Genomic DNA, 13,776 nt, shown 5'->3' with positions numbered 1-13,776 from the left:
AGGCTCACAAAAGTGGTAAGTATTTAAAAGAGGATGCGTAATTCGGCCTCAACAGGGATAGCTGCTTTTTAAGATGCGTTGTTATGCCACCGCAATTCGAAGAATAGAGTAAATTAAGGTGGCTTGCCAGTCTTCTTTGACGTCGGTCGACGTAATAATGGTCGAAATGTAAACATACCGTATTCCCTGATATTTGGTATTCACATACAAGGACACCTCTCCTTAATTTTGTATGATTCAGATCTTTTATATTCCTTTTTTTTCTTCTGTTTTTTTGTTTAGCAAAGGGTTGTTTCGTACAATTAATGAAAAACTGAAGTAACTGGAGTAAAAATGGCTTATTTGTTTTCGCTGGATTAATTTCAAAACGACATTCGGATGCTTTTGTACGGTGCCCCTAAAGTGACATGTTACACACTTTTTTTCCAATTAGGTAATGTGAGACTTTTTTTATTTCGTTTAAACGAAATGATTTCGTTTAAACGAAATAATCATTTCGTTTAAACGAAATAACTTATTTCGTTTAAACGAAATAAGTTATTTCGTTTAAACGAAATGATTATTTCGTTTAAACGAAATCATTTCGTTTAAACGAAATCATTTCGTTTAAACGAAATAAGTTATTTCGTTTAAACGAAATAAGTTATTTCGTTTAAACGAAATGATTATTTCTTTTAAACGAAATCATTTCGTTTAAACGAAATAAGTTATTTCGTTTAAACGAAATGATTTCGTTTAAACGAAATAACTTATTTCGTTTAAACGAAATGATTATTTCGTTTAAACGAAATCATTTCGTTTAAACGAAATAAGTTATTTCGTTTAAACGAAATAAAAAAAAGTCTCACATTACCTAATTGGAAAAAATGTGTGTAACATGTCACTTTAGGGGCACCGTACTTTTGACAAGGGAAACAGAATGATATAAGTCTGTGTTGTCAATCGGAAAGGGGCGATCTCCATAAGACTGTTTTCCTGGTACAAACAGATTTTGATATATTTTTGCTAACAGTTAGCCTTATGAATGGGCCTTATATCCCGGAAATTGTTAGCCAACCCGAGCTTTAGTTTTGAGTGAATTATGTCTTAAGTGTAGGTTGGGTAATGCCATACCTGTCCTGCCTTAAGGAACAAATAGGTGGCTTTCAATGTTTTATACCAGCTGAACTAAAGGTAAAGGGGTATAATGTGTAAAATATAAACACATACTGACATGATGTAAGACATTTGATTCTGTAGCATACCTTCACAAAAATATGCCACTTCATATACACTTTGTAGAATCTTATACATTTTGCATGTACCATCTTTGCGGAAAACCACAACTTTTCTTGATGCAAGAAGAGAGACAAAATCCATTTATTGAAAATACTTGTTAATGAGTAGACATTGCAGAATTATGGGGATGTTTCTGTGCTTTGCATGTGAAGTAACTTATGTGCCATTGACTGCAGAAAAAGACATGAGAAAAATGCATGCAGATAATACCAAATTTTCTTATTTCAGAATTTCAATCCATTCATGTGTAAAATAATGCTGGCCCAGTGAATCATATTGTATTAAATTAAAAACATTTTGTTCATCACATTCATGAAAAGAGATAATCTTATATTCATATGGTGTTGCCAATTCTCTACATATTTCTCTACTAGGAAAGGCATACAGAAATGTGAGCAAAACATAAATACCTGATTCTAAGATTCATTTTAATATATTCTGCCTTGAACACAGTCTTAAGTAATATATCTAACTCTTTATACATTCAAACCTATATGATGCATTGTCAAATACTGACTAAGCTTTCATTTCGTTATTTAGCAAATGCTTGTGGTACGTGTTCCGTAATGTGGTGTTTCGAAGATTTGCCTTGTTTGAATAAGGATGTGTTATAATAAAGAAATAATGCATAGAGAATTTTAGAATTTTGAAGGTATTACTTTAGGCACAGTGTCCAATTAATTTACCATTTTACGCAGTATTGAAAATAAAATATTTAACTTCAACAAAGCTGCAACATCTTTAGCATTGCCCAGTGATAAAAATCCACAGTGATTTTGGTACATATATCTGTATTTTCTTTTCTATTGAGATACATCACATAGGATCATTTTCTGGAAAAGACTTTTTCTCCCGACATTTGCTCCAAAGTTTTGTTCAACTCTAGAATAAATTGAAAATATTGTTTCTTGTTTGTTTAGCAAGTTTTCTTTTATATTTTGCATAACACATTACCTTATTTGTTCTGGTAAATTATCAGGCACGGTTTAAAATAAGATATGTTTTGAATTTCTTCTGTTTATTGGACAAGTTGACCTTGCTTCATTTGATACTATTGGTGAATTCGTACATTGTTTCAACAAGGAATCTGTTTGTGTTTCATTTATACAATATTTTATAATCTGTATGGTGGTAGTTATACACTAAATACTTTAATTCAAAGGAATTGAATTTTAAACCTATGAAGTTATTGTTTTGCATATATAATAACAAGTTTATGTTTGTATATATTTTGTTTTCAATATAATGTGGCAAAGTCAAGAGGCAAAATCTGTAAAGGCTGCCAAGTTAGATATGGGCGTTGGTTTAATGAACATGATACATATTTGCGTTTTACCTTCAATATTAAAAGCAAAAGTTATTGAGGGTAATCTGCTTTGTGATAAATGTTATGGGATTCAAGCTTCTTCCTTGCCTACCATCTTAAAGGAACGGCAATCAAAATATAATACCAGCACTTCAGAACTAGATCTGCCATCACCCCCTTCTTCTGTGAAGTGCTTTGTGTGCCAAAAAGACAGACGTAAACATAAAGCTGCCAATATGACAAAGCTTTCGCCAAAATAGAGAACTGACATGTTTATAAAAACAGGCATTATTATTACTTAATATTTGTTTTGAATGTCACCAGCAAAAATAAAGCCACAAAACACATGAAAAATTCATGAAAGCTTTGACAGATGCTGCAATTTAGGTATGGGACACCGAAAGTGCATGACTCTTTAAGTGATGGTAATACATAATAACATAATAGACGATGAAATATCAGAAAGTTGAAACAGAAAACATAACATAAGCAGTAAATATACACCAGACTCTTATATTTGATTGAAAAGACTGTATCTTTTCCCAATTGCTTTCACCAGTACAGCAACGCTTAGAGAGTGTAAAATCTGTTTGGCAATATCAAATCGATAGCAACGGAGCAATAAAATATGATTTTTAGAGTTAAGTACAGTACATTTCATTTAGCATGGGTTACTTATACACATAAATGAATTGAAACTCTGAAATAAGAAATTTTTGCATTTTCTGAAATTTTTCATGTCTTTTTCTGCAGTCAAGGGCAAGTAAGTCACTTCACAGGCAAAACACAATGTCTAGTCATTAAGGTATTTGACCCGTAATAGAGTACCTCCTTTTTGAAGAGTATTTAATTCCTACCATAAACCTATTTTGACTGCAATTTTCAGGGGGGCGTAGGTTCAAGCCCCACTGGGACCAAAATTTTTTCCATATTTTCCTTTTTTCCACCTAGAGCACAAAATTAGCGCAATTTCGTGAAATTAATCCCCCACGAATATTAACGATTTCACAGTAATTCCCTCAAAACTAAAGCTCCGTTTAGCTTACCTTTTCCGGGATGTAAGTTCCGTTCTTTTGGCTAACTGTTAGCAAAAATATATAAAAATCTGTTTGTACCAGGAAAACAGCCTTATGGAGACCGCCCCTGTCATAAAATGTCACTTTGATGGGCGTTAAATGTTCTAAAAATTGTGCGATTCTTTTGATCTTAGAGAAGCACCATACGAGTTTCGGTGGACGATTTGGTCGACGGAAAGCGATTCAATTTACTAACGACTTACGCAGTCTTTTTGCTATGAAAATTCCGAACTAGTTTATGAAATAAAAAAGGGACTCTTTCCGTGAAATATTTCACAAAATGCGGTAGAAGCATATATTTGCATCGCGAGCATCACTGAAGTAGCCTAAACGTCATCCGACGTAACACAAGTTTCAGCGTTACAAAATCTTAATGTAATTGCTGTTTGTGAAAAAATTCACGGTAAGACCCCTATTTTCTATTTCATAAATTTGTTCATATTCATATTATTCATATTCAGTTTAACGCCCTCTTTTAGATAGCCAGAATTGGCTGGTTTTCAGGCGGCGAGGATGCATGGGTTTCAATCCAGTAACGCTGGGTTGCTTACCAGAACTCCTCTGGTTGGGTGGGAAACATGTGTTTCATAATTTCTAGCTTCCCCGCCCGGGAATCAAACCCGGGCCGCTGGATTAGGAGTCAACGACCTTAACCACTCGGCAACTTCAACCAAATACTTAAGCAAAATCACTGTAAGTGACAAGTGGTTTGAATCATTTTCCGTATGCAAAAATCTCTCACCAAAGTTTGCATGGTGAGGCTTTTGCTTTATTTCTAAAGGATGATCTCAATTGCTATCAGGAAAACATGACCAGAATCATTTAAGATGACTAATAAAAGATGATAATAAACTGTTTGTAAACAAAACTAAATTATCATCCAGCTTAAATATCGGTTCTCTCTAATTATATAGTAAACTTAAAACGACTTAGGTACATCTTCTATTATTGTAATATTTCTCTTCATGTACAACAATGATAATTCAAATGAAAACCATTTTAAATTTCATTTTTCAATAGATGTACGTTTATTTCTTAGCGGGGCCTCTAAGATATACTGCTGTTGTGTCAGCTGTAGACGCAACAACAACAACAACAACAACAAATATAAGCAATAGAAACAGTGACTTGAATTTATGGAGTAAGAGTATGTTAGTAATAGGTTAGATGTGGGGTCAATATTTTATAGATAAAATCAGGGGATCGTTATTTTATAAGGGGTGTCAGTATTTTATAGAAAGAGGTCATTATTCTATATAAAATAATGACCGGGGCTAGAGGACATCATTATTCTATGGGGTTCAGTTTACAACGTTACACCGGCAGAGAATCGGAGTGATTCTTGATTTTATACTTCTAGGTATTCTTACTGGTCGCGAATTATACATATACCATTCACTGTAGGTTAATCAAGTTCACATGGAAGAAATTAAAATACCATATTGGAATATCTTTGTTTTTGTGCTGTCAGGTCAGAAGTCTATACATAACCGTTTGGTAAAACTGTTGACCAAGAAAATTCTCGGCAAGAAAAACCCGGAAGAGGAAGCTGTACCTATTTCAGCTGAAGTAAAGTGTACGGGTAGCGATAATACCATCTATCAAGGTATAATATTTAACAATTTTGAAAAGTTTTGAAATACAAATATTCTGGCACCAATATCCTTTCGCCACGAAACGAAGATATCTAAATGAGAATATTATGTATATGCAATTCATATCATCGTTTAAATAGTTAATGAAATTCAAAATATTTACAAGTTACAAGCCTTTTCGTTCTGTCGTAGCGGCTTGCAATAATGACATTTGCCGTTGTGTAGGGGCGACATTTGACTACGCGTTATAGAGACATTTGGCAGGGCGACGACAAGCGGATCGACGTTTGAACGAAAGACGTTGGTGAGATGCTAAAAGTACGTTTTTCTGAGTGACATTTGGCGGGTGACTGCATTTGGCGGGGCGTTGTTACGATGTTTGCCGATATGTCTAAGTGACTTGTCGTTGTGTCTCTGAGACAGAACGACATATTAATGAAATTACACAAACTAGCTACCCTAAACTGATCAATGTGTGTGTAATTTATAGAGACAGACAGTTGGGATGTCAAGAAGTTGACCGAGAAAATTCGTACTCGTCGCATATTATACACAGATCATACACCATTGTTTAATCAGAGCCACAGTTAACAAATTGAAAAAAAAAAATGCAGGGATATTTTTGTTTTTTGTTCTGCCAGGTCAGAAGCGTACACATTATCGTAAAGTTCTAGAGACAGACAGTTGGGACGCTCCAAACGTCTCTAAAATACCTACTAGTTCTACACTGGACCCGTCAGAAGATTATTTTCGAAATCAGTTTTTGGTAAATAGTACTAAGATACTTACTTTATGTTGTGTTACAATAATTATACATGTACTTGAGGAATAATTTGCAAGGATTTTCATTTAAATGATGATTCTTGATAACATCTTAATCATATTAATTATCTAGCACTTTATTGTAACATATTCTAAACAGTAATATTTCATTTAACGGAAATGTATACTTGTATCTGTATATTTAGTTCTCAAATATTGTTTAGGATTTGATAAAGGAACAGTCGCAGCTACCTACAGACGACAGAGACGCAAATACGGCAGATCTCTCGATGTGGGACTTTGCAGGACAGTATGCGTTCTATGCAACACACCAGGTGTTTTTGTCCAGACGCGCTGTGTACTTGCTGGTCACTGATATGTCCAAACACATGGAGGATATAGTTCAGGATGACGACTGTTTCCCGGATAGTGATGGCGCGAAAAACTGGAGAATATCAGGTGAATTCCTTTGGAAAGAAATTTGTCAACTCAAATAACTAATAAATATTTTATATGATTTGTTTTAAATGTTACGATCTACAATAAATCACATTGTGTCTTTAATGAAGGCTAATCTAGATGACTTTTTAAACACAAAATATATACAAATCGATATAAGTAATGTTCAAATCAAACATGAAATTTACAATTTAAATTCATTGATATAACGTATACAGTAAAAAGTAATAAAAAGACGGTCATCATGACCCTGGTCCGCTTACCTGAGTAATATGAGCTATATATTTCAAATGTCAAACTGATGCTAAAATATTAAGAAAGTAGGTCAGTAGGTCACATACATAGTCACTGAAAGTCAGTTGTAGGATCAGTGTGCAAGCCCGCCCACTTAGCTCAGTAGGTAAGAGCGTTGGTCTACGGATCTCGGGGCCGCGAGTTCGGTCCTCGGGCGGGGCGTATGTTCTCCGTGCCTATTTGATATACGACATTGTGTCTGAAATCATTAGTCCTCCACCTCTGATTCATGTGGGGAAGTTGGCAGTTACTTGCGGAAAACAGGTTTGTACTGGTATAGAATCCAGGAATACTGGCTAGGTTTACTGCCCGCCGTTACATGACTGAAATGCTGTTGCAAAAAACAGCGTTAATCCCCCCCCATCCCGGCCAAAAAAAAGGATCAGTGTGCAAAACTGTACTTGTTATCCGAATCTCAAGGCTTTATCTTAAAAACAAAACAGTAGGTCAGTTGGTCAAGGTCATCAAAGTCAAGTAACCCCTACTTACTTGGGATCATAAGGTTATTATAACTAGAGCTATCACTAAAGGTGATGAATGTACCCCCCCCTTCCCCCCCCCCCCCCCCCCCCCCCCCCCCACGCATGCACTGATACAGTACATTACAATTTGACGCACACAAGATTGCATAATTATGTGGACTTTATGTATATAGACTGTATGTATACAGTATAGTAACAAAAAACAAAGTCCAATAACTATGCAGAATATTTATCTAAAAGAACGTAACATGCACCATGCAAAACTAGGGTTGGTACTGATCACTGTGTGAAGTTTCATTAAATTGTGTGCAAGGGTTTGGAAGATTAGGCGCGCATAAGATTGCATATGCAGACTGTAACTATGTACATAGTATGTTAACAAGAAACAAAGTCCCAAAACTCTGCAATTTTTGTTGTTGAAAGAACCCAACATGCCCCATGCACAACTACTGTTGTTACTGATCACTTGTGTGAAGTTTCATTAAATTGTGTCAAGGGGATGAGGAGAGACGGTGCGCACAAGATTGTGTCTATGTATATAGTTTAGTAACAAAAAAACAAAGTCCCGTAACTCTGCAAAAAAAAATTCTGAAAGAACCAAACATGCACCATGCGCAACTACTGTTGTTACTGATCACTTGTGTGAAGTTTCATTAAACTGTGTCAAGGGGATCAGGAGAGATGGTGCGCACACGATTGTGTCTATGTATATAGTATAGTAACAAAAAACAAAGTCCCGTAACTCTGCAATTTTTTTTTAGAAAGAACCTAACGTGCCCCGTGCTCAACTACTATTGTTACTGATCACTTGTGTGAAGTTTCATTAAACTGTGTCAAGGGAATTAGGAGAGATGGTGCGCACAAGATTGTGCCTATGTATATAGTATAGTAACAAAAAACAAAGTCCCGTAACTCTGCAAAAAATTCTGAAAGAACCAAACATGCACCATGCACAACTACTGTTGTTACTGATCACTTGTGTGAAGTTTCATTAAACTGTGTCAAGGGGATCAGGAGAGATGGTGTGCACAAGATTGTGTCTATGTATATAGTATAGTAACAAAAAACAAAGTCCCGTAACTCTGCAATTTTTTTTTCTGAAAGAACCTAACATGCCCCGTGCACAACTACTGTTGTTACTGATCACTTGTGTGAAGTTTCATTAAACTGTGTCAAGGGGATCAGGAGAGATGGTGCGCACAAGATTGTGCCTATGTAAATAGTATCGTTACAAAAAACAAAGTCCCGTAACTCTGCCAAAAAATTCTGAAAGAACCAAACATGCCCCATGCACAACTACTGTTGTTACTGCTCACTTGTGTGAAGTTTCATTAAATTGTGTCAAGGGGATGAGGAGAGATGGTGCGCACAAAATTGTGTATACGGACAGACGGACGGACAGACAGACAGACAGACAACCTAAAACCAGTATACACCCCCCCCCCCCCCACCCTTACAACTTTGTTGTCGGGGGGTACAATAAAACAGTCTAGGAAATATGATCGGAAAATTTTAAAGAATTTTTCTATATAACTCATATAAAAAGTGACCCCCGAGGCAGGGCCTCTTTTCATCCTAGGGGCATAATTTGAAGACTCTTGTTAGAGAACCACTAGGCAATGCTACAAACCAAATGTCTAAGTCCTAGGTCTCGTGGTTTCAGAGAGAAGATTTTTCTAATGTTTTTTTTCCTACGTAAGTCTACGTAAAATTGGGACCTTCGAGCTGGGGCTTCTTTTCACCCCAGGGTATTAATTTTAACAATCTTGCTAGAAGACCACTAGATGATGTCACATACTTAATATCAAAGCCCTAGGCCCTGTAGTTTTTTACAAGGAGATTTTCGAGGCTTTTCCCTTTTTAAGTCTATGTAAACCATGTGACCAGCACGGCGGGGCCACATTTGATCGAGGGGGATAATTTGAACTATCCTAGAAGAGGACTACTAGATGATGCTACACACCAAATATCATAGCCCTAGAAAATTTGGTTTTGGACAAGGAGATTTTCATAGTTTTCCTAATATAAGTCTATGTAAACCATGTGACCCCAAGGGCGGTGCAATGTTTGACCCCAGGGGATAATTTAAACAGTCTTGGTAGAGGACAACTAGATGACGCTACAAACCAAATATAAAAGCCCTATGAACTGCGGTTTTAGACAAGAATAGTTTTAAGTTTTTTTTTATTTCGGTTGCCATGGCAACCAGAGTTCTGCTTGGAATTCAATTCTTTGAACAATTTTTAAAAGTCGGCCACACAACGATTATTCTTGTGAAGTTTGGTGTAATTCTGTCAAGTGGATTTCGAGAGGAAGACTTTTTTAAAAAAATTGTTGACAGACACACTAGGCACGACGCACTACACACTAGGCACGACGCACGACGGACATTGAGCGGTTACAAAAGCTCACTCAATGACTTAAGAAATTAATTTCCTGCTAATAACTTTGAAGCAAAAAATGTCTCGTGACAACAAATGTATACTTTAACATTAAAACTCATCGTACAAGACGTTTCCATAGCTTGGTCAGGTTTAGACACATTTGAAAGGACTGGACACTGAAGAATGGTGTTGGTATAGATTCCTCTATGCTGCCATGGATATAAATTACTTCGATTTTTTTTCAGAGAATCACAATTGAAACGCATCCGTTGCTCAACATGACAAAAATGAAAATGTTGCATTAAGCGGTAGTGAAAATGAATGCTACCGTCGACACCATCCAGCCACCGGTTATGCAGAACTCACTCAAATTCAGCTTTGAATTCGCTTAGATATTCTTTCTGTTGCAAGTCTGTAATTACCATGAATATACAGGCCTGTCTGTTAAATACTACTTGGACTAAGCTTCTATATAAGACTTCTGATCTGTTGGTTTAGACTTGTCATGATGCTTCTCCTGTTACTCTGCCTTCTAAAAATCATTCTGTGTTCTCCACATCGTACTATAGTCACCATTTCATATGTTAGGGATTCACATGGCGGGAGAAATACAATTTACACTCGCCTGTAATGACTGAACATATTTGGAATTATAAGTAAGGGGAATAGCTATTTCTTTTTGCAAATGACCATTCCAAAGCGGTTTCTAAAGATTCTATTTTATAAGATGTCTTGTTTTTTGGTATATTTATAAGTGTTTCATTTTTATCAAGTTACACTAATACATACACTTATGTAGAGTTTCGTCAAAAGCTGCTTTGAACGTGACTAATTAATCGAATTCTTCAATGACAAAACGCCAGTTTAACAGCCTGTCATACCAACCTCCCAATCAGACTCTGTTTCCTTTCAATAGTTTTATGTCTAAATTGCCTCATCATATACCATAATAAGTCCAATTATTCTAAAAGGCACATTGGTCGCTTGATGGATAATTACAGAAATATATGATTGAAAACAATACATTCGGGCAAACCATTATAATAAGGCAATCGATTCAAGGCAAATTATTATAATAAGTCAATCAATTCAAACACAATACATACACTAATGTATCTATTTCAGAATTCGTAGAATTTTGGTTAAGGTCCATACACGAGTTTTGTAGTTCTTCAGATGATCAGGGGCCACCAGTCTTGCTTGTCGGTACATTTGCTGACAAACTAAATCAGGTGAGAACTTTGTACACAATAAATGAAACTATAATGATCAAAGTAAGTTATATTATCAGTTTGATTATATTTCAAAGCCTTATAAAACAATCAAGACAGCGTCTATTTGTTTCAGCGAACAACTAAACTTGGTATTGGCAAAGTTGTTTAAAACAATCAAAAAATGCTCAAGTGGAAAAACCACAGGTTAATTTATTTTGATTCCTCAAAAACAATAACAACAACAACAAAAAACATGGCTGACAGAGGGCTTGGTCACGTTTCCCTGTGTGTTTAATAGAAACTTTAAAAATCTTCTTGAAATACATAGGTGGTCCGATTTCGAAATATTTTCACACAAAAGGTCCTTGTGTAACTATCTGACAAAAATATTCAAATTATTTTGATTTGTCAAAAATATAACATTGCCTCCAAGGGTATGGTCACTTTTCATATATGTATATGGTGGAAATATTAAAGAATATTAAAAAATCTTCTGGCCCGCTTTAAAAATAATTTCACATAAATGCTCATTTTGTGATCCTTTACCAATATTGTAAAAAATATTTAGAATGGTCAAAAACATTTCCCTATATGTATATATTGGAAACTTATAAAATAATCTTGTCAGCAACAGCAGGCCCGATTTTGAAATAATTTTACACAGATGTTTCTTTGATGCCCTTTTACGAAAATTATACAAATCATTCTGTTCCATAAAAAACAATTGCCTTTTCGAGGTGTGGTCACTTTAACCCCTTATTCATGTAGTGGAAACTTCCTTCGTGTTTGATATTGTCATATTACATCATTCTCCCAATGTCCTACCCCGCCTCTATCCCCTCTCTCCTCTCCATCAACCCACCTACCACACAGACATACACAGTATCTGACTGTATCTATGTAGTAGACACTTTTAACTGTTAACGCAAGCAGCTAAACTGTATAGGGTCATCATGGCCCTCTTGATATGTTTTACATACCATGTCTTCCATTACTGTTACTGGTATAAGATATTAATTTGGCTGAATTAGCTTTTATAAACACTGTCGTGTAACTTTGGAACGTGATCGGATTAAGAGTGAGGCATGTTTTGGGTTGTTTAAAATAAAATGATTTTGCATCGGTTATGTGTTTTTTTTAATCCTTGAGGGTGCTAGATGAAGGGAAGCAAAACAGTGTGAAAAAGTATGATCCGAAAATTACATTATGAAGGGTGTTTTTTATCATTTTAGATTAAGTTGTCATATGACGTCAAATGTACGAATTCAACAATTTGCAAAATTTAAAAAGCCTAATGCACAAATTTGATGAACACATCAAGCAGTTCAAGCAGTAAAAGTACGGAAGAAATCTGTAAACGATGTGATACGAAATTATTTGATTTAAAATTATTAAAATAAATACAGGAAATTATATAACTACAGGAAAAGAAAGAAGATATGATAGATGAATTCTTCTACACACTGAGGAAATCGCTTGTAGATAAAGCCACAAACTGTCATCTCACGGACGAAGATTTTGCCATAGACAACTCTATTGTTGATAGAAATATTGAAAAGCTGCGACAACATATTTTTAAAGTAGCTTCAAGGCAAAATTACTGGGGAGAATTTATTCCGGCAAGATGGTTAACTCTGGAGAACAGTATTGATAATTTAAAAGACAAGGGTGAAAAGGTATTATACTCAAGTTTAATTCACTAAATATCTGCTGTAAACAACGAGATCTAATATTTAATTTTATTACCTGTAGACAAACTTATTTCCAATGGTTTATACCGTTACTACAGATAATACAGCTGTAGTTTTCCCCTGTATTTTGTAATAAACTGTGGAGTTCCTTTTATATACGCCATCTTAAGGCAGGAAATACCGGGTGATAGGTAAAAATAAGAAAACTACAATTATTTTTAATCTTTTCTTTGAGCATATCATTTCTTAATATTTTCATTATGACTCTGCTGCCATGTAGGACAACTCTATTTCTACCATAGTTGCTAATAAAGTTGAACAATGTCTGTTTCACACATTCCAATGAAAGTTATTTCCTTTGTATGTCCTAGTTTGTTATGTGAAATATACTGTTGATTTTAGGTTCTTCGAAAATCTGAATTCCGCGATCTGAACTACCGTTTACCTGTTCCATTAGAAACAGAGGATGAACTAGAACTGTTTTTGAGATTTCATCATGAAACTGGAAATATACTGTACTACAGGTATAGGTGAAATATCCGTCCATGTATCTTCCCTCTGAAAATTTTTAATCATGGAAAGAACATGTTTGATTTTTTTGTATTTTGTATATCATAGATATTTGAAAAGTCTGAGAACAATCCATCAATAATATCAATTAAAATTGAAATTTTAACCTTGTTGGTACCAAAATAAAGATTATACCCAGATTATAAAAAGTTAATATTAACATCTTTGGATATCTTTAAAATGATATATAATATGAATGATATTGTCTCATATGCTAAGTAAAATCATGAAAAACTCGTGATCAGACACTACTTAGATATTCTGTTGGAAGAAATTTCCTATGTGTGTAGAAACACAGTTTTCTATGTATATGCAAAACCTGCATATACTTGTATAGGTAGACAAATTAGCTCAGCAGGTGGAGTACACTACTGTTAATCAGGATGTTGCATGGTTACTCCTTAATTGTTATATAAAGCATACTATTTTCTTTGCCATCATGTTACATAAAGATATGCCGCTAAATAATCTTAGGAAAGAAAAATTGCAATCGAGCAATTAGTTTCAGTCTAATAATGACACGAAATGAAAAGTGCCACACCCTTTTGTCCCTAGCACCAGCTCAAGAATGGACATTGTATGGCATCAAATGTTCTCCATGACGTTAAAGGACCAGAAGTAATTTTCCGGTTCATATGAAAAAAAAAGTTATTTACTTAACATTT

General features: G+C 35.0%; 1 protein-coding gene across 2 annotated transcripts in view; it reads left to right on the top strand.

The window, feature by feature from the left end:
- The window catches only part of LOC123538917 (uncharacterized), a 163,810-nt gene that overhangs the window by 42,746 nt on the left and 107,288 nt on the right, over positions 1 to 13,776 (top strand). The window contains exons 11-16 of one of the 2 annotated variants that reach the window (XM_053530616.1): positions 5,132 to 5,266; positions 5,897 to 6,021; positions 6,242 to 6,476; positions 10,762 to 10,868; positions 12,275 to 12,526; positions 12,944 to 13,065. The exons of the other annotated variant lie outside the window; for it this stretch is intronic. Coding sequence (XP_053386591.1) covers positions 5,132 to 5,266; positions 5,897 to 6,021; positions 6,242 to 6,476; positions 10,762 to 10,868; positions 12,275 to 12,526; positions 12,944 to 13,065 — 976 coding nt within the window. The remainder of the gene's footprint in view (positions 1 to 5,131; positions 5,267 to 5,896; positions 6,022 to 6,241; positions 6,477 to 10,761; positions 10,869 to 12,274; positions 12,527 to 12,943; positions 13,066 to 13,776) is intronic. 2 annotated transcript variants of the gene reach the window in all.

Source organism: Mercenaria mercenaria, chromosome 18 (genome assembly GCF_021730395.1).
Source record: "Mercenaria mercenaria strain notata chromosome 18, MADL_Memer_1, whole genome shotgun sequence".
Lineage (NCBI taxonomy): Eukaryota > Metazoa > Mollusca > Bivalvia > Venerida > Veneridae > Mercenaria > Mercenaria mercenaria.
The sequence above is the reverse complement of the archived record's forward strand: the minus strand, read 5'-3'. Positions and strand labels throughout refer to the sequence as shown.